This window comes from Podarcis liolepis (genome assembly GCF_965112155.1).
Source record: "Podarcis liolepis genome assembly, chromosome: 13".
Taxonomy (NCBI): Eukaryota; Metazoa; Chordata; class Lepidosauria; order Squamata; family Lacertidae; genus Podarcis; species Podarcis liolepis.
Genome location: NC_139573.1, coordinates 57,757,746 through 57,781,232, shown reverse-complemented (window position 1 = coordinate 57,781,232; position 23,487 = coordinate 57,757,746). Strand labels below are relative to the sequence as shown.

The window sequence follows — 23,487 nt, the reverse complement described above, 5'->3', positions numbered from 1 at the left end:
CGCTTCCGCCTTTATCCCCACGTGTCCGCTCCGCTTCAGCAGCCGCCGGCCAGCTGATTGATTCCTCGAGCAGCCTCCCTCCTGTGGTTATTCTCTGCAGCCTCCCCCTGGCAATTTCTCCTTCTGCAATTTCCTCCATCTCTCCAGCTCCGTTGCGATTCCCGGGAACGGGTTTTCACCGGATCAGGTTGTATCTGCTTCAGTTTGCTAGGGGCTTAGCTGCTGGTATTAGGAGGGGGGTCCGTAGCCTGTTGCAGGGGTATTTCCCCGTTGTCCCGGGTGCTCCTTCTCACTGTGAGTTTTCGCCTTGGGAGCAGTCACATTTGGGGGTTGCTGGCTGGTCTTTGGAAGGGGGGTCCGTTGCCTGTTGTTGCTTAGGGAGCGGTTGCTTTTGGGGTTGCTGGCTTTCGCTTCTCAGGGCTGCAACTGGGGGAGCCTACGCCGTTGCTAGGCAACGGGATAGCTTTGCGGCCGCCATTTTGGGTGACCACGTGGCCCTTCTGGCGGCGGCCATTTTGGGTGAGGCACGACACGTGGGGAAATAAGCCTCCTTTGTGCCTAATAGCTATTCAAAGTAGGCAAGGCTTTGGTAGAAGGGCTGGCCTGTTAGATCCATTGCTTTAGGGCAACAGCCTGTGGTGATTGATCAACAGGAACTAGGTTGACTTTGCTACCACGTTTAAACATAATTAAATTAATCGACAGTACTATTTAAAGTGCTTGAAGTGGGAAACAATTTATTCGAGGTACTTGGTTGTGATCTATTATTTCATTATTATTGTTTTCTTCAGTTCTTATTGGTTTTTTCCAGCATTTCATTCACAAGGCACCTCATCTCCTTTAAATAATAATTTAATAGTTTAATTCAACTCAGGCGAGCCACCTCCGAGCGTTTATTGATATTCTAATTTGATTCTAATTTAGCGCAGGGGGATCTCATTAGCAAGTTAAAGAGTGTATCAATTTGGCTGGTTGGTTTAAATTCGGAAAGATTCATAGGGATTTAATTGCATAACTGAATTAATTGCTGGGTTTTTAACTGCATAAGGTGCTGCATAAATTAAGGTTCTGCATAAGGTAGGGGCCATTGTAATTACGGTTATTGCTTCTTTAAGGTCAGTTCATATTAATTTGGTGATTGCTTGAAATTCATTCGGTGAACCAGGTGCAACAGCAGTTTAAGTAAAGTGCTTTAGCATCTCACGGTCATACTCAACATATAGATATATTAACTTGATTAGGTGCTTGCATTGAAAATCAACTCATTTGGCTTTCACAAGACAATTTACCTACCTGCTCTAATTTAAATAGAAGTCAAGGATATAAGAAGCAGGAGCCTTAAGTTCCAATATTTTTCATTGCTTTACTTGCTCTTAACGATTTCCAATCGCGACATAGTTGCAATCTATCTATTCGTCAATACATTGAAAAACAAATAAATAAATAGTATACATATATAGTAAAGCGCTCTTTGGTGGGTACCCAGGGAAGACAGTTCTGAGCAATTGGGTTGAGTGCGGACAATACTGAGCTAAAGTCATTGTCTGGTGTTACTGGTGTGCACAGTATTGAACAGGAGTGGTTGGGTGTGTTAACTATCATTCCATTAAGGTTTGCTAGTGCAGACGATACCGAGCTACGCGCATTGGCCGTACTACGTGGTTGGTTTCTCATTGATCAAGATAAGCAAGCATCTAGATCGCATCATGTCCGGTCAAGGTAACCAAGTAAACTCCACCGCGGCTGGAGGGCCTCAGGGGAATCTCGAGGAGCCCCAACCTTTCATAATCCCAAGTAACCCTCAAGCCTTGGCAGATTTTTTCACAGCATTTCAAGATTTCTATAGGCATAGATCTGCAGGACAAGGGGCAGCGACACCGGCAGCTCAAGTGACAGCGGCACCAGGACTGGCGCCAGGGGCACCATCGACAGCGGCACCGGTGGTGGCGGTACCTGTGGCCGAGGCACCAAGAGCGTTCACACAGGATTTCATTCCAGACACACAACTTAACGAGGTGCAACTTCCCGGCACTTCCGCAGCCGCGGTGGCAGCGCTGAAAGCAGCCAAGGAGTCAGCACCACGACCCAAAAGGAATACCCGGGCACAGTCAACCGGCCCAGGCAAGGCAAAAGGGGCCCCGAGGGGAGGCAAAAAGGGTAAGGCTTGCGTTCATTGTCCTGGGGCTACTAATCTGCAAAAGGATCCAGGCGTTCCAAGTCTCTTTCAGAGCCCACCGCTGCAGTCAGCACCAGCCGAGGGTGCCTCAAGTTCTTCTTCCGATGAGGAAGCCCAGGGGACGCAAGCAGCGCAGGCGGTAGCCGCTCCGGATCAAGCCATTCCTGAGAGCCACTCGGGGAAGAGGAAAGAGAAGAGGAAGCACACCTCAAAGAAGAAGAAGAAGTGCAGGCATTCGGATTCAGAAGATGATTCAGGTACCTCTTCTTCTTCCGATTCAGACAGCGATGCTCCTAGGGTGGAGTACTGGGGCCACGGGGAGGACGTTATGGGCCTTCCTTTATGGGTGCATGAGAGGAGGGCCAATTCCTACAGGAAATCCTTTAACGGGACCCTCGAGTGGAGGGATGGCGCATTGCTGCAGGATGTTAAAACGTCCACTAATCTCTCTACTGATTTTATCGTAGGCTCTCATTTATCTCCGAGAAAGAGGAATAAGATCCTCAGTGGTGAATTTATAGATATTTTCAGACTGATACCACCAGCTAAGCTTATGGGTAGAGGGGAGAAAAAACGCAAGTATGGTAATCGCAAGTACAGGACACCCAGACCCGAACGTACTTTTGACAACTGGCTTGACGGGTTCCAGGTGTTTATGGGCGTCGTCAGCGCGGCTTATCCGAAGCGGGCGATGCATTTGGTTGCGTATTTGGCTCATGTCAGGAGGGCGCGGGATTTAGCGGGGGATGTTGCTGCCCTAAATTATGATGAAGATTTCCGCAGAAATGCATCACAGCTGTCTTCCACGCGCTGGGACCTGAGGGACCAGAATTACTGGTCAGAACACGTGGGTCCCTTCGTTGAAAAGAAGCCCCAGGATTCGTCAAGAGCTTGGAAGACCGCTCCAAAGCAGAGGCGGCTGTGCTGGGAGTACAACAAGGGGGTTTGTGCACGGGCTGTCTGTAAGTACAGCCACGAGTGCGAAAAATGCCTCGGTAACCACCCGGCCACTGCCTGCACCAAAGGAAGGCAGCCCTTTCGGGGTGGGAGAGGCGCCTATAACCAGGGACCGAGAGGTGGCCATGGGGCACCATTTGGACCCCACGGTGGCAGACAGTAATTTCAGCCTGGGCTTAGCCTGGTCCCCTATCAAGTTGTCCCCGCTAAAAAACCTCTTAGACCTTTACCCTAACAAGACAGCAGCACGATACCTATGGGAGGGCTTTAGTATCGGTTTCAGGATCCCAGTAGCCTATCCCCCCAATTCAAGCGATCCTCCAAACCAAAAATCGGTGAGGGAAATGCCCGAGGTTGCCCAAAAGAAAATTAGTAAGGAAATAAAAGCAGGAAGGGTAGCCGGCCCCTTTTTAGTACCCCCAATTGAAGGACTCCATATATCCCCGCTAGGCATAGTCCCCAAAAAAACGCCCGGTGAGTATCGCATGATCCACAACCTCTCTTACCCAAAAGGGGGGTCCGTCAATGATGCAATACCACAGGAACTCTGCACAGTTAGATATGCCACTTTTGACCAAGCTGTACAGCTCATACGCAAGTTCGGTAAAGGTGCACTGCTGGCAAAATGTGACATTGAGTCGGCCTTTAGACTCTTGCCAGTTCATCCGGAAGATTTCCGGTGGCTTGGATTCAAATTTGAGGGGGCGTATTTTGTAGACAAAGCAATGCCCATGGGCTGCTCTGTGGCCTGCGCAGCCTTTGAGGCATTCAGCACCTTCCTGGACTGGGCGCTTCGCTTTAGAACCGGCGCCGAGGGCGTGTCGCACTACCTGGACGACTTTATCCTCGTGGCCAATAGCAGGGTTAAGTGCTCAGAGCTCCTTGAAGCCTTCATATCACTAGCAGGAGAATTGGGGGTTCCTCTGGCCGCCGACAAAACTGAGGGTCCGGCTACGACCATGGTTTACTTAGGTATCGAGTTGGACACTGTCGCTCAGACCTCAAAACTTCCCAAGGAAAAACTCATCGCGCTTGGCGACTTGATTCGCCAGCTGCTCCCCCTAAGAAAAGTTACACTCAGGCAAATCCAGTCACTGTTAGGCCACTTAAATTTTGCTTGCCGCGTGGTTTCCCCTGGCCGCCCATTTTGTGGCCGCCTTGCGAAGTTGTCAGCAGGGCTGCGTTCCCCTCACCATAGGGTACGGCTATCTAAGGAAGTGAAATCCGACCTGGAGGTCTGGTTGAAGTTCTTGCAGAACTACAACGGCATTTCTTTATGGCAGGACAACCTGTCACTGCAGGTTGACTTCCAGGTCCATTCGGATGCGTCGGGCTCACAGGGGTTTGGCGTTTACTTTAGGGGCCAATGGTGTGCTCAGCGCTGGCCCGCAGACTGGCAAGGGGGCCCCATTACCAGAGATTTAACATTCCTGGAATTCTTTCCGATAGTAGTGGCGGTGCACCTGTGGCCGGAAACCTTTAGTAACCATAGGGTGTGCTTCCACACCGACAATCAGGCCGTGGTGGCAGTACTCTCCAGGCAGGCCGCGCGGTCACCAAGGGTAGGCGTCCTCCTGCGTTCCTTCGTTCTCCGGTGTTTAGAGCTCAACATCCACTTCTCTGCAAAATTTGTGCCTGGTGTAAATAATGACATCGCGGATGCCCTATCTCGCTTTCAGATGGACCGCTTCCGCTCGTTGGCACCGGATGCACAGCTTCTGCCGCAGCCATTCCCGGAACATCTGTGGAGTCTTGGGGACCTGAGGCATGGGGACCAGAGGCCTGGGAGCCAGAAGTGATTCAGGGAGTAATGGCCTCATTGGCACCTTCCACTTTGAGATCGTATAAGAAGGCTTGGTCAGATTTTTTAAAATTCCGTGACAAAACCCGAACCACCAAGGGCAATGCCCCTCCCGTCAAGCCTGAGGTGCTATCTTACCTAGTTTACCTAAGACGCTTGGGCCGCGCCCCCAGAACCCTCAACCTTCAAGCCGCAGCAATTTCATTCTTTTGCAAGGCGGTATTTTCCACTGACCCTTGTGACGATTTTGTTATACGAAGGACTTTAGAGGGTTGGCGCAGGCTACAGCCCCCAAACTGCGATACAAGAAGGCCGATATCATTCGACATCCTTTCCCAAATCCATAAAAAATTGCGTGCATTATGCTGGTCAAAGTACGAGGCCCGCCTATTTTCAGCAGCGTATTCCATTGCCTTTTTCGGAGCGCTGCGCGTAGGTGAGGTAGTTTATGAAGCAGGTTGGCACGGTTCCTCCCGGGGCTTGCTTTTAAGTGATGTTACCCTGTCACGGGAGGACCTGGTAATACGAATACGCAGCTCCAAAACAGACCAGCACGGGAGGGGGGCTCTGGTTCAGCTGATGGCCACAGCCAGGCCTGGCCCATGTCCAGTAAAAGACACGAGGCGCTTCTTATCCCTGAGGGTCACCTCGGCAGGGCCTCTATTGATTCACGCAGATGGTTTACCTTTGACGCGTCACCAGTTCACGCGGGTCATGCGCTTAGCGCTAGCAGCATGCGGCATCCCCGCAGCAGAATTTGCAGCACACTCCTTCAGGATTGGAGCAGCCACCACGGCAATGCACCTGGGTCTTACAACAGAAAGGATTAGGGATTTAGGTCGTTGGAAGTCTGATGCGTACAAACGTTACTTGAGAAAGAATTTGTGATAGTGATTGACCATGGCCTTTTATCTCAATTTCCTACAGGTGACATGGGGGCGCGCGTCTGGATTATCGGGCACAGTATTGTGCATTGGGCCAGGGTCCGCGCCATTAATTCCGGTCTCGGGCCATGCCTGGGCTTCCCACCTGACATCACCATTTCCTGGGTCTCCCGGAGGGGAATGCGCTGGGCCGAGATGCTTCCGGCAGTTATGGCCAGAGCGGCAGTAGAGGGCCCCCCAGACGCTTTACTTATACAATTAGGGGAAAACGACCTAGCCTACAGGAAGGCAATTGATTTGCAGTGGCACATTTTTAGCGACTTCGAGGAGCTGAAGGCAGCTTACCCGAATGTCACAATTATTTGGGCCTCGCTGATGGAGAGGCGGGTTTGGAGAGATTGCAGGTGCCCGATAGCTATAAATAGGGCTAGGAAAGCCTTGGATCGGGCGGTGGCGCGTAGAGTGGCAGCCCTGGGGGGGATGGTCATTGGCCACCCAGGCATTCGTTTCAACCTTGAGGCCCTCTACCGGTATGATGGCGTGCATCTTTCGGATGCTGGTAATGATGTTTGGCTGATGGATATTGCTAAGGGGATAAGGGAGTGGATTCAGGCATGAGAGTATTGGCGGCGAGCGGCTGCTCGGTGGCGGTAGGCATTGGTAAGAAGGGGTTAAGAGGATGTGTGGGGGGGAGGAACGCCATCACCTCCCCCCAGTGAACGAAGGGTGGTCCGTTAGAGGACTCCGGGGGGGCGTGGCCCTGTCCGAAGCCTATGGAGGTGTGGGCCAAAGGCACGCCCCAGAGCGGTGACCCGGGGGAGCTCTTAGCCGACGTGCCTCAGCGGGAGACTCCCCCGATCAGTGTTAACCCTTCACCGTGTCTCCAGCAAATGGGCTGGAGCCGGATAGTCGTTAGGACCAATGCCTAAGCCAATGCCTCTCATTCCTGAATTCAATAAAGTTGTGGCCTAATTCGCCCAATTAACCTTAATCATGGTGTCTCGTGTGTTTATTTATCTTGGTGGGGGGCGGGAACTCGCCACGCAAAGCCACTTCCGGGCCTGCCCCAAGGAGGTGGTGTTGCGGGCATCACGCCCTTCCCCACGTGAGCGGGGGCTGGTTTCAGCCCCCGCGAGAGCAGGGGAATCCCATCCGGCCACGCCTCCCGGCCAGCCAATCGGCTGGCTGGAGGGGGCGTGGCTTGCCCTATTTAGGGCCGGAGCGGAGGGGGCTCGCCCTCTCTTCTCCGGCTAGCCCCGCGTTTCCCCACCCTCCCTCCCTTTAGTTGGGATTTAGGTAGGCTGACTTTGCTATGGGCTTCGGCCTGTCGCCGCAAGGGGCATGGTAGGAATTTTTCCCAATCGGCACTTTCCAGCCTTTTGGTTTTTCGCCTACCTCGTAGCAACTCGTCACAACTCTTCGGCATTGGCGGTAGGCATTGGTAAGAAGGGGTTAAGAGGATGTGTGGGGGGGAGGAACGCCATCACCTCCCCCCAGTGAACGAAGGGTGGTCCGTTAGAGGACTCCGGGGGGGCGTGGCCCTGTCCGAAGCCTATGGAGGTGTGGGCCAAAGGCACGCCCCAGAGCGGTGACCCGGGGGAGCTCTTAGCCGACGTGCCTCAGCGGGAGACTCCCCCGATCAGTGTTAACCCTTCACCGTGTCTCCAGCAAATGGGCTGGAGCCGGATAGTCGTTAGGACCAATGCCTAAGCCAATGCCTCTCATTCCTGAATTCAATAAAGTTGTGGCCTAATTCGCCCAATTAACCTTAATCATGGTGTCTCGTGTGTTTATTTATCTTGGTGGGGGGCGGGAACTCGCCACGCAAATGGCATAAAGGTTCTTTTTCACTTTATCAGGCCTGGCCAGGCTTCTGTGCTAACAATAAACTTAGATCATCAGCCACCTCAGAACAATGAGTTTATCAGGGCCTCAAGCTTTGCACAGAGGGGAAATTAAAGTCCCACTCACCATCACAAAGCCAAAGAAAGAGCTTTGTCAGAGGGGAGAGCTTTAAGGCCTTGGTTAAATTAATAGGCTGCCTGAAGGCAGGGGAGAAAATCAATTAATATTGAAACAGAGTGCTGAATGTTTCATGCAGCATCTTGTTACCAGTCAAGGGGAGCTCCAATTCCCACCTTATCTCAGGGACGCATTAGATAAAACCTGACAAGTCAGGATTGAAAACAACCCAGCTAGGAAAGGAAGAGCCAAGAGGAAAAAGGATAGCAACATTTCTGTGGCTGGGGGAGAATCTGACTTAGATATTCCTGGTACACTTCTGGGGTGAGCTGAGCAGGCACTGTGCTTAACAGCAGCCCAAAGCCTAATTCAAGTAAATTCCAAGTGAACAAGACTGACTTAATAATACATGTTGTGCTGCTGCTGCTGCAATGTCTAAGCTTACCGAGATGGTATGATTAAGAGAAGAGAGACAGAGCAGAGAGAACCCAGTTGCCCTTTATGGAGTAGGTAAAACACAAGTATAATTTGGAACCATTTAAAGACTTTTCGCAGCCGATATAAAGGCGAGACATTAGTTGAATTATGCTTGGATAGTTTATGACACGATGGATTTGTAAGTTAAAGGTCTTACCTTCCATCTTGTTGCGATCCTTAACGGAGCACAAGTAAATCAGTTCATATGTTTATAATAACATGAAATAAAGAGAAGGGATGGGTGGGGGGTTTGAAAGACTTTCCTCATATCTTCATGCCCTTCAGAGGATCCCTAAGTGGCTCACAATAACACAAATTTACTAAAAAACACTCATCCGTCTAAAAATACAAACCGGAAGCAGAGCAGTCAGATAGAATCATAGAATTGTACATTGGAAGGGACCCCAAGGCTCATGTAGTCCAACACCCTGCAGTGCAGATCAACACTTGAATACACTCTATGGCAGTGGGGCCCAAACTTTTTTCAAGGAGGGCCAGATTTGATGAAGTGAAGGGCCGTGAGGGCCAACCAAAGTTGTTGCGCTTTTTTTAGGATTGAAATTGTTGAGGGGATTTTTGAGGATTTTACCCTATAAACTGCCGAAGGGGCCGGATTAGGCCCCCGAAACGGACTTTGGACATGTCTGTGGTAGAGCCTTTGGCCAACAAGGGAATCAAAGGTGTGCTAAAGGTGGGAAAGGAGATTGCAGAGGAGCTGAACGGATTATTTGCATCTGTCTTCAGAGCGGAAGACTCGCGAATAACATAAAAGTAATAAGGTGAAACAGGAGAGATGCGAGCCGGAAAGGGCGACGGAAGGGCCTGGCCAGGTAGCGACTCACCTCGCAGGCAGTGCGCCATCCCTTTGGCCCAGGCGAGGCGGCGGCGGCTGCTCGGCGACCTCCTCGCCCGTCTCCTTCGCCTTCCCCCCCACCTTCCTCCTTTTTGCCGCACCGCCTGCGCCTCCGCTGCCTCCCGCTCTCGGCGGGCCCTCCCGAGCGTCGGGCTCCGAGGGTGAAGGCGCCCCTCCTCGGCCCCACTCCACCATGCCCATCTGCAGCACGGGCCCCACCGCCACGCTCCTGCCAGCTGCCCTGGCCGCTTCGCTTGCCTCTTCCTTGGGCTCGAAGCCCGGGTTGTCCCGGCTCCAGGCCTGCCTCGAGCAAGACGAGAGCAGCGGCGACGGTGAGCAAGACGAAGGAGGAGGAGAAGGAGAAGCTGCCTGGCGGGTCCCGCAGCCGCCCCAGCTCCAGATGCTCCAGGCCGCCAGGATGGCAAAGTCCCGCCATGGCCCCCCGACCCTGGTCAAAGGCCGCCGCCGCCTCAGAAATTTTCTCTCAGGCCGGCCGAGTAACGGCGCGGGAAGGGAGCGCCTTCGCTTTCTCCACCGCCCGCCTTCCAGCCCCCCACCCCCACCCACAGCGCGCCGCCTCGCAGGGGGAAGCGGGCAGGCCGGGCTGCGTGTGTCTCTTGGCCGGGAAGCTGCGGGGAGGGGAAGAGTGGTGCTCCCCACACAGCCAGGAGCTCCTGCGGCTCCTTCCAAATCTAATAGGGTTTTGTTTTGTTTTGGTCTCTCTTTGCAGCTTCAGCTGCCGACACAACTGTCCTAGGCTTCGATTAGGATGGTAGACTTGGAAAGGGATCCCCGGGGTTCCTCTAGTGACTAGAGAATAAAAGGTGAAAGCTGGCGGCCGGCGGCGGCTACACAGGCCACATGACGAGGTCTGGTGGGCCGGATTCGGCCCGCGGGCCTTGTGTTTGACACCCGTGCTCTATGTCAAACTGGCACTCTTCAGATATCTTGGGACTACAAATCCCATGGTTGTGCTGGTTAAGGCTGGCAGGAGTTGTCGTCCAAAGCCCCTGGAGAGCACTAAGGTATGGGAAAGGCTGTTGTAATAGAGCACCCTAAACTGATCCCCTATTCTCAAAAACCTGGTGGGAGAGAATGGTCTTGACTGTGATACGGAACGGAAGGGGGGGGGCTCCTTTCCCCCTTCCTTCTAGGAACATCCGAGGCCCCGCTTATTCCTATGGCCCCGCTTTAGCCAATCACAGCCATGCATTCGTCCTGCAGAAGCATGGATCCGAAACCAGGTACCTCCTGTTACAATGTATCCATTCTGTTTCTGCTTTTGCCCTATAGTACAGAATGGGTTTGAAATCATTGAAATCTTTAGAAATTGATATAAAATCAACCGTAACTCCGATTTCTTCGCTCTCAGTGTCATTCAACTCAGTTCCCCGTGGACTCCATGATGCTATCCCTACTTCCATAATCCCTGAAGCGGCAGGTCACGTACGCAGGAACTTCTTAATTCGCCAAACCTTCCCTCTAGGCAATATTAGGTGGCAGACGATGCATATCTCTGACCCATTGTCTTGCCACCACCGGTACTCAATAAATGTGTATCTATGTATATTTCCCGCTCCGCATATCCCCCCTCCCTCATCCGAAAATGCTAATTAATGTAATCCCACCTTTTCATAATGTATTCATGACGTGTAAAGTATATTCATGATGTAACTTGTGAAACCCAACCTTCCCATAATGTATTCGTGACGTTTCATGCACTGTATTCTGGGATATGGAGGAAAATTTCAAAAGTTCATGTCACCCCTTTCTCTGGGTTCAATCTCGCCTTGAACCTGTTGCGCAATAAACTTGGATCTTCTGCAGTTTGCTCCTGCGTCCGGCTGAGCTCATTTTCTTCCGCAGGGACCCACGGACTTAGTCCGATGAGCTGGGTGGCAGAGTAACACTGCACCCAGATTTTTCCGTAACAGTTGGCGCCGCAACGTGGGGCTTGCGGTTCTCCCAAGCTGCTGACTGGGGGCCCCGAAATCTTCAGCCGGCTCCGGGCCATTTTGCCTGGGAAGATCCTTTTGGACCCCCAGCCATCTTCTGGGCGGTAATCGAAAGCCCTAGGAGTTCAGCCGGGGAGCAAAAGAGGGATCCAGCCGGCTTATTCATCGATCCCGGGATCATCATAGAAGACGCGTGAGTATAAGGAAAAAGGAAAATCCAGTGCACTGGTGGGAAGGGGGTGGAATCTCCTGGCAACTGAATTCTCTGCCCTCCTCTCTATCGCTCCTTCTTGCCTTTCTCTTGGTCCGGTTAGTGAGAGAGACCGTGGACCGCTGCTCAACCCGAAAGGGGGGTTCTGAGCTCTATCTCTTTTCCTTAAAATCTCCAGCCAGCCGCACCAATTGGGAGCCCGAAAGTAAGACAGAGAGACCCGACTTGAAAGACAGCCGACTCTCTGCAACGGACATCCCAGTTGAAAGCAAGGGGTTGGAGCTCTCTTTCCGAACTTCTCTAGCGCCCGGCAAGGGGGCGGGAAGTGGTCTTGCTTTCTATCCCAATCCCAGCCGCACTGGTCGGTAACACGTGTATCGTGCGTGAGCCCGCTTCCAAAAGCAAGGGGGATTTTCAGTTCGAAATTCTATCCAGGGATCACCCGATCTGGCACCGCATGGCGCGGGCGTCCAGTAGGGCCCCTTTTCCTGAGATGTGACGATAGGTAGGAGGTTGCCAGGAGGGATAGCCCATGAGGAATTGGGCAGGACCGGCAGAGTGGAAAGAGACCCCAGGTTATAGGAAATAAGGAAATAGGAAATAAGGAAATAGGAAAGGGAACGCAAGGAACCGGATAGCTAGAGCTCTCTAAAACCCACTAAGGAAGTTGCCAGGCAACTAGAAGCCCCTTCTCCTCTTTACTATACGTCCCTGTACTAAGTATACCAAACCCCTAGACATACCAATCCTAATCAACCCCTCTCTTTCCCCCTTCTCTATCCCAGACACCCCCCCCCAAAAAAAAGCAAAAAGCAAAAAAAGCAACAACAGCAACGCATGCATCTATAAAGGGGTACCCAGTCGACCAAGCGTTATGAGCCCTACCAGTTTGATTAACTGGTGGTGTGTTTGAAGAGGCAAGGAGGCTCATAAAACCATGTGGGACCTTCCTACTAATTTCACTTAATGAAGCCAGAGGTAGTGGCCCAACTCCTTGCAATAACCAACTAAAGGATGAGAATATATCTGTTTATATGTTACATGTTGTCTGTTATGTGTGTTGTCTGTTAATACATATATGAGAATATGTATGTTTACATGTTGTCTGTTATGTGTGTTGTCTGTTCCTTCTGTCTCTGGCAGACTGCTTTTCTTAAGTGTGCATAGTTTAAACTGCAAGCTTGCTTCAAAATTTAAATCTAAGGAAGCCATGCTGGATCTTAGCAGTCCTAAATAAGACAAGATGAGAATGAAGTGTGCAAATGTTTACCCCACCTCTTGCTTTGCCCCAACTTTTGAGATTGTGAGTCTACAGTCTTATTTTGGAAGGTGATGATAACCTAATGTTTCTGCTGCAAAAGCCTAGTTGAGCACAACTGCTCGCTCAAGCTAAAATACAGTGTATGTATTTCATTAAGCGCATGCCTATAAAAGTATGGTGTTCATTCTAAGAAAAAATATTTGAGTCCAGTTTCAACTTTGATTTGGTTGGACAGAAGAGTTATTGTAAGGCTCCTGATATCAGTCTCTATAAGACTTCATGGCCTCTTTTGTTAGAAAATGCCCCCCCCCTCCCCCTTGTTTCACTCTGCCTCTTTCAGTTGGTTTCTCCCTTCTTACTTCTGTGCTAGGTAAATTTACTCCCGAGTAAGCTTCCTTTAAAGGAAACTGCAAAGAGGGGAGGGGGCAACACTTGTGTATTCCCTTTAAAAAAATCAAATCTAGGGCTGCTTTAACTGTGCTTTATAAGAGATCCTCTCAGGAGTATAGATGTTTCCTTTCCCAGCTGTAAATCTGTACTTAAATGTGTATGCCTCTTTGGTAGTACAAATCTTGCTGTGAAATCTTGCTGTGAACCCTATATTTTGGAGGGTTGGACTAGATGACCCCAGGGTCCCTTTCAACTCTCCCCATTTGTGGCTGTGTGGAAGACCATGTGTCTGCAAGCATTGGAGGGTAATTCTTAAATTCTGGTGTGGTAATGGAGTTGAAATTCAGCCTAGCTTTGCTCTTTAGTTTTAAAAGGTGAGAGGTGAAGCCCAACTGGTAATACCAAGCATTTGAGTGATTACAGTGTTTATCATTTTGTCTACTATTTAAAAATCAGACTTAAAAGTCTACTCAAAGTTTAAGCACATACAAATGAATAATCAAGTAGAATTAGCCTTGACCATTCCTGTAAATAAGGGGCAGGAAATAATAATAATATTAATAATAATAATAATATTTTTTTGTCTGCAAATGGTAAGGCTGAAATGGCTGAGAAGTTAAAAAAAAAATAAATCCTATGAATTCTAACTCTGGCCATTTTTACTCGTAAATAAGAGAGCGGTTGATTGTTCCGCGAATGGCCAGAGGGATATTAGCCCTTTCCTGTACATAAAGGAAGCAGTCTCAGTTTGCTTGGGCTGAAATCGCTAGCTTTGGTGAATACTTAAATTGCTGAGTTTCTTTTTTTTTTGTTTAAAATCAAACCCTGTTTTCAAAATCTACTCCTTACCCTTCCTTTCCCTTATTCAAATGGTAATTTAGCCAAAGGATGCAACATTTTCAATAGTATAAAAGGTTTGCTGAGACATGAACTCTGCACATGCACAGAGGCTAGATCAGCTAAACAAGAGAGAGAGAGGAAGGGGGGAACTGGAAGGGGGGAGAGGAGGTTTCTTCCAAAAAAAAAAAAAAAAAAAGAAAGAAAGAAAAGAAAACTTGGAACCATTGAGGAACCATTGAGGGAAATCACCCTTAATCTGTCTTTGCTCCAGGGGCTACAAGACAAAAGGCTAAAAAAAAACAAAAACAAAAAAAAAAACAAAAAACCACAATAGAAAAAAAAAACACCAAAAAAAACTAGCCCATCGAAAGTCAAGAGCTTTCCAGGTTCCAAATCTTAACATGCCAAATTCTTTTCACAGGTAAATATCAAAGCATTCCCCCCCTCAATGGGAATTTTAGGAACAGCATTTCCTGACAAGCTTCTCACATGAAATAATTTTCCCTTTTAACAGGATATGTGAACCCCGATAACAAAGTGTTTGTCCCTTTTTCCTCCCACAGCAACTTTCTTTCTGTTCTGTGAAACAAGTCTGAATCCCTGCTATATTAGTAACTCCAATCTCTTTGTGGCCTTGACACTTTTTTTTTAACTTACAAATAATCTGTTTTCATTTATTTAATCCGTTTCTCCATGATGTCTATGAAGTTAATCGAAGCACAACCAAACATTGTTTGTGGAATGGTACTTGTTTACCTTCGGCCTGAGCATCTCTTATTAATTCTGTCATTTTGGCTAGTGCAAGGTACTTACACAACTTTAAATTGCCATTCATTTTTTCTTCGTATTAACTCATTTCCCAGTATTAACATTACAGCTGATGATGTCACATCAAGAAACATTTTTATTTTCATTTGGGATGTTAGAATGCCAAAACAGATTACTTATTAATTGTGTGTCTTAGCATTTATTTATTTTTGGTTCCTCATAGCTCATTTTGTGTGTTTGTGTTTTACTTTGGGGACATGTTCATCACATGTTGAAAGCCAGTCTCATGAAGTTCTTTTATTGGATAGCACATGGTGAATTTTAAGTTTTCCCCATTGTTTTCCCTTTTTTTCAGTCCAGTAGTAATATGTGTGATTTTGATAATATCTTTGTACTATTTAATAATAGTTATTTTCTGAATCTGATGTCTTTGTGTCAAGTCCATTTTCATCTAACTGGTAATCTAATTTTTTTTGCTTCCTTTTTATTTTTTAACCTTTGTATTTTTACAGTTCTCTTTCTATACATGTGGAGTAATTTTTTTATTTTATAATATGAAAAGAACAACAACAACAAAAACTAAGTGAAGAAAAGCAAACAAACTTGGCAGATAATAACAGTAGTTATAGGAAAATGTGATAATAATATTGGAATGAATGAAACGCTTAATTCGCTAAGATTTTATTATTTTCAACTTCCAACAGAAACCGAAGGACATCACATCCTTTTCGCCTTTTGCCCCCTCCCTTTTCTAACTGTCTTTAAGCCCCAAAACCCTGCCCCTTACAGGATATCACTTCTACAGATGTGCAATGATGAAAAGCAGCAACAACCCCTCATGGCTAAGGGGAGGAGTTGAATTGCAAGGACATTTTCTCACTTTTGAACCTTAAGACTGTGCTCCAGGATTCAAAAGATACATGCATAAAAGATCACAATTGTGTCAAGATATGTAACTGATATTTAATTAGTTTGTTTTGTATTATGTGTTATTATGTAAGAATGTTGAAATGTGTCTGACAGTGTGATTTCCACAAAGGGGGGCAATTTTTGTGTGTAATTGTTTTTATGTTTAATGTCTTATTACTTACACACCAATGGAGAATTCTCATGCATTTTATACTTTCTAATAGCTCACACTATTGTGTAGTCCAATGTTTAGATCAACTTGTAACCACATTTAATTGTTCCACCGCCAACTTTCCCTATCCATTTTAAAATGTGTTAAACCTCGTTTTGCCAAGGACAAGCTCCTGGATCCATAAAACACCAGGTACATGAAGGTGCGTATGCTTTGGTTTAGCAGGAATGATCCCTTATAGAGTTAAATTGACTTATTTGGACAACTGCCCTTGTTAAGAATGGTTTTCTTTTAACAGATTGGTTTGAAGAGTTGAGAACCATGGGGCAAGATAAATTCAAATTGGACTCAGTTTGAATTGGGCAAGTGTATCCAGGCTGCAATTAGCCTTTTGGTCCTTTAAGTGCAAGTGAGCAACCCCCATGCGTGCAAAACCACAGCCTATAATAGAATCCCATAGCTAAAGGCCAAGGCGAAGACCTCTCCCTCACGAGATGCCCAAACCTGTGCCAGCTATGGTGAATGCCAGGCGACATGGTTAAATGAAAGCCCTGAGGGGATTCAACAGACAGGATGTGTTGCTGTAGCACTATGTCAGTGTGAGACCACAGAAGAGCTACCTTGACACCTGAGAACACACAAATGGCGGGGGGGAAGCCAACTGCATTTTTCAGTCAATTAGACCTTCCTGCTAGGTGTAAAGCATAAAACACTATTGAGAATGCCACAACTAATTTAGCAACAAAATACAAGAGGTGTTCTTTATATAATACCCTATATGCAGCTACCTGCACTGCTATACTTGCAAATGACCGTAAGAGGCATGGCTTGCAAGTCCCTTTCAGGTTTGCATAAAGCCACACATCCCATTCACCGAGATTTAGGGTGCGGAGAAAAGATTTGCAAGTTCTTACAGAACTTTAATGCAAATCTATCTCCGAATGGGGGACTGATACGGAACGGAAGGGGGGGGGCTCCTTTCCCCCTTCCTTCTAGGAACATCCGAGGCCCCGCTTATTCCTATGGCCCCGCTTTAGCCAATCACAGCCATGCATTCGTCCTGCAGAAGCATGGATCCGAAACCAGGTACCTCCTGTTACAATGTATCCATTCTGTTTCTGCTTTTGCCCTATAGTACAGAATGGGTTTGAAATCATTGAAATCTTTAGAAATTGATATAAAATCAACCGTAACTCCGATTTCTTCGCTCTCAGTGTCATTCAACTCAGTTCCCCGTGGACTCCATGATGCTATCCCTACTTCCATAATCCCTGAAGCGGCAGGTCACGTACGCAGGAACTTCTTAATTCGCCAAACCTTCCCTCTAGGCAATATTAGGTGGCAGACGATGCATATCTCTGACCCATTGTCTTGCCACCACCGGTACTCAATAAATGTGTATCTATGTATATTTCCCGCTCCGCATATCCCCCCTCCCTCATCCGAAAATGCTAATTAATGTAATCCCACCTTTTCATAATGTATTCATGACGTGTAAAGTATATTCATGATGTAACTTGTGAAACCCAACCTTCCCATAATGTATTCGTGACGTTTCATGCACTGTATTCTGGGATATGGAGGAAAATTTCAAAAGTTCATGTCACCCCTTTCTCTGGGTTCAATCTCGCCTTGAACCTGTTGCGCAATAAACTTGGATCTTCTGCAGTTTGCTCCTGCGTCCGGCTGAGCTCATTTTCTTCCGCAGGGACCCACGGACTTAGTCCGATGAGCTGGGTGGCAGAGTAACACTGCACCCAGATTTTTCCGTAACAACTGGTTTTCTAAAGACTCCAGTGCAGAATGTTTGGTGGACTTTCCCTACAGAGGGAGAGTCCCCATGCAAAGTGTCCACATGGAACAAACTAAAATATTCAACAGTCCACCCGCTTCTTAAACCTTTCTTGTATGCCCCATCTTTGCCTGGCCTCCCCCAATTCCTTCTTCTCACCTTCCCAGAACCCTCACGACCCATTAACAGCAATTCCCACATCTTCTTGCAGTGAGTTCCATAGGACAATGGTGTGTTGAGTGAAGAAGTCCTTCTTTTGGTCCAACAGTTTCATCTGATGAATTCACTCCCTGCCTCACGTATGCACTCCCCGTTGGTGACCCACAAGACCGTCTCATGGCACCCCATTTGCTATCCTATCTCCTGCCCCCAGGGACCATCCAAGGTGTGGATCACTTCTGAGTAAACCTGCATAGGATTTGCACTGAAAGAACAGTCTGTCTCCCTCCAGATGACTTGGGACTACTTAAGAAGACACCTGAAGGCTTATAGGAGGTTTTCAATGTTTAGTGTTCTGTTCTTGTTTTAGTATATGTTGGAAGCTGTCCACAGTTGCTGGGACAACCCAGTCAAGGGGGCGGGGTAGAAAAAAAATATTATTACAACTCTCAAGTTGGGCTGATGAGAACTGATGGGCGTTGTCATCTGGAGGGCACCAGGTTGGAGAAGGGGGGGCTGGGCATTCAATGCTGCACAGTTTCTCCCTTCCTAAGCCCCGCCTCCCTTCCGGGCCCCGCAGAACAGATCATCATCATCATCGGAACTGATTTTATGGATGTTGGGTTTCATCCTCAGGCTCACCGGGGGGGGGCAGACTGAGGGAGGCCGGGGGGGTGGGGCCCACTCGGAACTGCTCCCCGCTGAAGGACGCGGGGTCTCGGAAGCCAGAGAGGAGGAGGAGGAGGAGGAGAAGAAGAAGAGGTCGCCCCCTCCCCCTGGGCTCTGCCCCAAAGGGCCCCAAGAGGCCCCCCCGCCCCAAGGGCTCCCTCCCCAGACCCCCCTCCTTCTCCCCCCCCCTTGCTCACCATGAACAGCCCCTCGCGAGGCCTCCCTCAGCCAACCAGGTCCCGAGGCGAAGACGAGGAAGAAGCAGCGGGTGACGCGCGCGAGGAAGGGGCGGGGCGACCCCCAAAAACTTTTCTGCCGAGCCCCACCCCGATTCTACCCATGCTCCTTTGCGTTCCTCTCCGGCTTTTTCCACAAGGAGGTGGGCGGAACCCAAATCCCAAGGACCTGAGTTTCCGGACGGAGGAATGAAAGCGACGGGCAGGGCCAGCTCCTGGGATCGCCGGTCGCGACTGGGCCAGTCTAGCCCTCCTTCCATCTCGATGCCTCTTTGCGCTCCGGCTGCGGGAGGAGAGGCGGGACTTCCGGGCCAGCGGCCGGTTTCTTCCCAAGGGCCGGAAGCGCCGGTGTTTTCCTTGACTCTATGGTCCGTTTCTGGCGGTCCTCCTTGGAGTTCTTGGGGGGGGAAGGGGGGGAGGCTGCCGTTATCGAGGCGACGGAGGAGGAGGAGGAGGAGGAGGAAGGGCAAAGGCAAAGCCGAACGGCGCCTAACTACTAGCGGGTCAGACATACATAAATACACACACACACACACACACACACACACACTCTGTCTCTCCCCTTGGAGCTCCCGACGACCCTGGCAGGGAGGACGCGGCGTTGGCGCGGAGCCGGAGGGTCGTGAGGCGAGATTCCAGGGGCTGACCTCCGCCTCTCCCCGCAGAGCCCGCGAGGGCCTCCTCGACTCCCGAATGGCGCAGCCGCTGCGCACGGAAGCGGCCCGAGAGCTCCTCTGCCTCGGCTAGAGAGAGAGGTGAGGAGGGAAGCCCTGGGTGGGGCAGGGGAGACCGGGCAGGAGGCGCGCCCTAGATCCGTTTGGGAGCCCCGCTTTGCGGTCTGCTAGCCGTAAGCCTTTGCCTGGGTCTCTGAATGCGGCGCGCTCGAGCCCCATGCCAGCCAGCCACTTCCGCTTCATCCCAAAGACCTCACCTGTCCAGGTAGGGAAAGGCTGAGGGAGATCGTTTTCATTCAATGTTCGGGAAAGTGCTCCGTGTAGTTGTGAAGGAGCAGCTCTCCGCCTAAAAGCTCACCATCTGAATCAAACATGAATAGAGAAGGTTCAAGGGTTCAATTTGCAGGATGCTGGGCTAGGTGGACCCTTTCCTTTTGGAAAAACAGAACTCCGGGTGATGCTAGAAAAGGGGTGCCCAAAATAAAGGTTGCCTGTTCAGTAGCTAACCTGACGGTAAGTGAGTAAAGGGATCTCGGCAGAACCCAAGAGGAGTTCTGTTCCATATTGTGGTAGTGTCGTAGGCAATGCAAGCAGGTGTGGCACAGCTTTCCCAGCTTGTCCTTCCCCTCTCCTCCTGTTGCCAGAGACCTCCAAAATGTTCAGCGCAGCCCAGTTGTCTAAGGCCCAGTTCCTTGACAAGGCGCGCCAGGCGCGTGAGGAGCGCCGGGAGCTGAAGGAGCGCGAGCGAGCGGCAGTGCAGATCCAGGCCCTTGTCCGAAGGTTCTTGTGCCGCTGTCGTTTGCAGCGGGAAATCAGGTGCGTGCAATGCGTGTGCAGGTGCTGGGTGGATTTGGCTTTTGGCCTCTGGGACTGAAGCCTTTTGCCAGTGGCTATGCCAGTGCTGGCTCCCAGGGTCCCTTGTCTTCAATGAGGGGGGTGCTGCAAGATCCAAATCCTCTCCTGCTGCCTTTGAACTTTTTGGATCCTCTGAGCAAAGTGAGCGTGGCATTGCTCTTGGGGCATTGGTGGGCCCTTTGACTCTCTAGGGCGCTGGCAAATTCCTGAACTTCCTACCCAGTGTAGCAAGGGAAATATCTTAAGTCAGTCATTGTGTGTGGGTATCTTGGCCTGTTCTGCCATGTATGCTCTGAGCCGATTTGTAGCTCCTTCTGCTGCCTCTATCCAGAGGAAAGACCTGAACAGTGTCGCCATTTGTCATGGAAGGGGGGGGGACCTACCTCACCTGCACGCACCAGCCTTTCTCAAATTACATTGTACCTTTTCTTTTGGACTTTCCTTTGTGCTCCCCAGGAGAGAAGTGGATGACTTTTTTGATGCAAACGGGCCTGGCAAGAAGACAGCACTTTCGATCTTCAAAATATCCCGGAAGCTGCTCTTTGTTTTCAGGTGCCAAGATGATAAAGAGGTACTACTGCTTTGCTGAAGGTCTCCTCGTTGCATGCTATTTATTCTTGATGCTAGGGGTGGGGCAGCTGCTTTGTTGGAAGTATCAGGGTGGCTGTTCCAGTCACAGAATGGGGATTGAGAATTTTCTGGAACAATGTGAGCTTGGACAGAAACCACTTACTGCAGCAGCAGATTCTGCCTACTTCCCGGCTTGCCCAAATTCTGAAAATGATCTTGAGCCCCAGAGTCTCTGCAGGGGCAAATATGTGTTCCATAGAACTGTTGCATTTTTCAAGAGGTAAGCTGAGCCCAAAACACATATCCATAGAAAGAACTGCTGCTGTCCCTTTGTGTGAGTTTTGCCACTTGGGATGTATCTCCTTTTGTAGGAGTCCTGGGCCATTCTGCTATGTTTTTATGTTCCAAATGATTGAGTGAACCAACTGACACAATGCAGAATGCCCTATCCTTGGAGCAGGGATGTCCCCACCTGTGATCCTCCAGAGGCTGCTGGACTCCCAGCTCCCATAATTCCTGACCATCAGCCATGCTGGTGGGAGTTGGAGTCCAGCAACATCTTGAGGGTCACAGATTCCCCATCCCTAATCTAGAGGGAGGATGCTGCTCTGAAAGAGTAACTGCACTGGAGACCAGTCAGTGCCTGAGCCTCATGCTCTGCTTAGGGACTGTACAGCAGCTTTAGACTGGCCATGAGGAGAAGAGGATGCCGGACTGGGTGGGCCATTGGCCTCCATCCAGCAGGGCTGCTCTTAACATCTTGAGCAAAAGACAACCTTTGGATTGTAAGAGTGAAGTCTGTTTACTGGAAATAATGGAAAGCACTGCTTTGCAGGAAGCATTGGATTGAGGCAACAAAATGATTATAATTTTGTATTGACTCACCTGCTTTTCATTACAGAGATTTGAAAAGTTGTGCCGCTGTATCCTTAACAGTATGGATGCTGAAAATGACCCTAAGGTGAGCTAAAGTCACTTTTCATAGACTTTAACATGAGAGTATGTGCATATTTCCCCCCATAAAATATCCCCAAGAGCAGGTGGAGAATTTTTTTAATTCCATAAGCATATACTGGAGCATTGCAGGCCAGTGTTTCCTGAGTAACATGAATATTTGTGGTTGTTCTAAAACAACCTGCCACATACACACTGCAGCTCTGAATTATGGGGTGACAGTGCTTTGTTCTGCATTTTCCCAGTCCAGCGACTGAATGATGGCATCTCCCTCCCCTCCCGCAGTTATCATGGTCTTCTGTCACTTCCCCACAGGTGTGGTATGTGTCCCTTGCACTTTCGAAGGAGCTCACGCTTATGTGGATTAAGCAGGTCAAGGATGTGCTGTGGCTTTGCTGTGAGTTTCTGAAGCTGCTTAAGGTATGGACTGACTTGGCTGTCTGTTTTGTGTGTGTTTTCACTGGTCTGTGACCATTCCAGACTTCCATTTCATGTCTCTGGCGGTTCTTTCCCCCAGCCAGACATATTGCAAGACTCTAAGCTGGTGAATCTGCACCTCACAATGCTGGTGACATTTACGGACACTTCCACTTGGAGAATCCTGAGGGGGAAAGGTAGGTGTGTCGAGTTCCATTTTTCTAGGGCTTTCTACTAGCCAAAATGACAAGGCTTTTTTATACTTGCTGTGGAATCTTGCCAGCTTCTCAAAGAAGAGTGATGGATGGCCCTGTTTCTGCCTTGCCTGCAGAAGAAAGTGCCTGCTCAGCATCTGTTTTGTTCACAAAGTATATAGTACAGAGATAGAGATACTTGAAGTAACTTTCAAGGTTTTGGGCTTTAAGGTTGGCATCAGATGCCCACTTAATTTTGAATTATAAGACCAGCCCGTTCTCTGGAGAGCAGTTTGCCCCATAGTGTACGATTTAGCCGCAATTGCCAGCTGTCTCCTTCTGTGGCCTTCCTCTTGCAGGAGAAAGTCTACGGCCTGCCATGAACCACATCTGTGCAAATATCATGGGACACCTGAATCAAAAGGGATTTTATTCCGTGCTCCAGGTTTGTTGTGCTTGGTGTAGGGGGGTCTTAGTTTTTGTGTGAGATTATGTATATTTGTATCTGCTCAAAGAGAAAATAAATGATGGTTAACAGTGTATATGTTTTGTTTTAATATTCACCTCAGCTTGTGAAACTATGTTCTATAAAACAAGTTCTGTTTGCTACTCCCCTAGTTGCCTTTTTAAGTATTTCTGAGAGCTCATGGTAGATCATGGCATGGTGTCTCCAACAACAGCTCCTACCTGGGCTGAGAGAGGTGAACGTCTCTAAAACCTCAGGGCTGAGCCAAAGTTTTAACCTGTGTGCTCCCCATCCAGTGCCTGCTGTGTCTGCAGCGCTGTCCTGGCTCTGAGTGCTCCACAGTAGGCTTTGAAACGGATGCTGCTCATTGGTGAAGGGCAAGAACAGCTCATAATCTTTGTGCGCTGATCTGTGAGTTTGCTCCATAAACATTTTTTTCTGAGAAAGCGTTCAGTACAATTTTCCACTTGGTGACAGTGATGTGCTTTATCCTGCTTTCTAGAGTAGCTCTTTTAACTCACATAATTGGTCTCCAGGCAAAGCGATCCCAGTGGCTGCATTGGGGCTGAGCTCTGTCTGCCATGTTTTTATTAGTTACGTTAGGGTATCATCTTCAGGGGACTGTTGGAGAGCCATAAGCTACTCCTGTCAGAAGTCTGGAATCTAAGTTGTGCTTTCTAACAGTTGCCCCTCATATAGACACCTATATGGAGCTCCCTCCCGCAGGAGGCAGTGATTGCCAGCAGCTTGGCTTTAAAAAGGATTAACAGATTCATGGAGGAGAGGGCTGTCGATGGCTCCTAGCCACAGTGGCTAAGCTCTGCCTCTACAGCTGGAGGCAGCAATGCTTCTGAATCCCAGTTTCTGGAAACAGTAGGAGGGGAG

The 23,487-nt window shown here is 49.1% G+C and overlaps 2 protein-coding genes across 10 annotated transcripts in view; one reads left to right on the top strand and one right to left on the bottom strand.

Moving 5' to 3' along the window:
- Window positions 1–18,593, bottom strand: part of KCTD10 (potassium channel tetramerization domain containing 10) — a 29,675-nt gene extending 11,082 nt beyond the window's left edge. Inside the window, exon 1 of one of the 4 annotated variants that reach the window (XM_083470989.1) lies at window positions 18,434–18,593. In XM_083470989.1, coding sequence (XP_083327115.1) covers window positions 18,434–18,436 — 3 coding nt within the window. In that variant the 5' untranslated portion in view covers window positions 18,437–18,593. Of the gene's footprint in view, window positions 1–17,567; window positions 18,050–18,433 lie in introns of those variants that run through there. The other 3 variants (XM_083470990.1, XM_083470988.1, XM_083470991.1) reach the window with 3 other exon arrangements.
- Window positions 18,594–18,739: 146 nt separating this feature from the next.
- The window catches only part of UBE3B (ubiquitin protein ligase E3B), a 28,763-nt gene continuing 24,015 nt past the window's right edge, over window positions 18,740–23,487 (top strand). The window contains exons 1-7 of one of the 6 annotated variants that reach the window (XM_083470915.1): window positions 18,740–18,840; window positions 19,791–19,962; window positions 20,458–20,572; window positions 21,473–21,532; window positions 21,841–21,945; window positions 22,043–22,139; window positions 22,496–22,581. In XM_083470915.1, the coding sequence (XP_083327041.1) occupies window positions 19,802–19,962; window positions 20,458–20,572; window positions 21,473–21,532; window positions 21,841–21,945; window positions 22,043–22,139; window positions 22,496–22,581 (624 nt within the window). In that variant the 5' untranslated portion in view covers window positions 18,740–18,840; window positions 19,791–19,801. Of the gene's footprint in view, window positions 19,412–19,790; window positions 19,963–20,457; window positions 20,573–21,472; window positions 21,533–21,840; window positions 21,946–22,042; window positions 22,140–22,495; window positions 22,582–23,487 lie in introns of those variants that run through there. The other 5 variants (XM_083470913.1, XM_083470914.1, XM_083470917.1 and 2 more) reach the window with 5 other exon arrangements.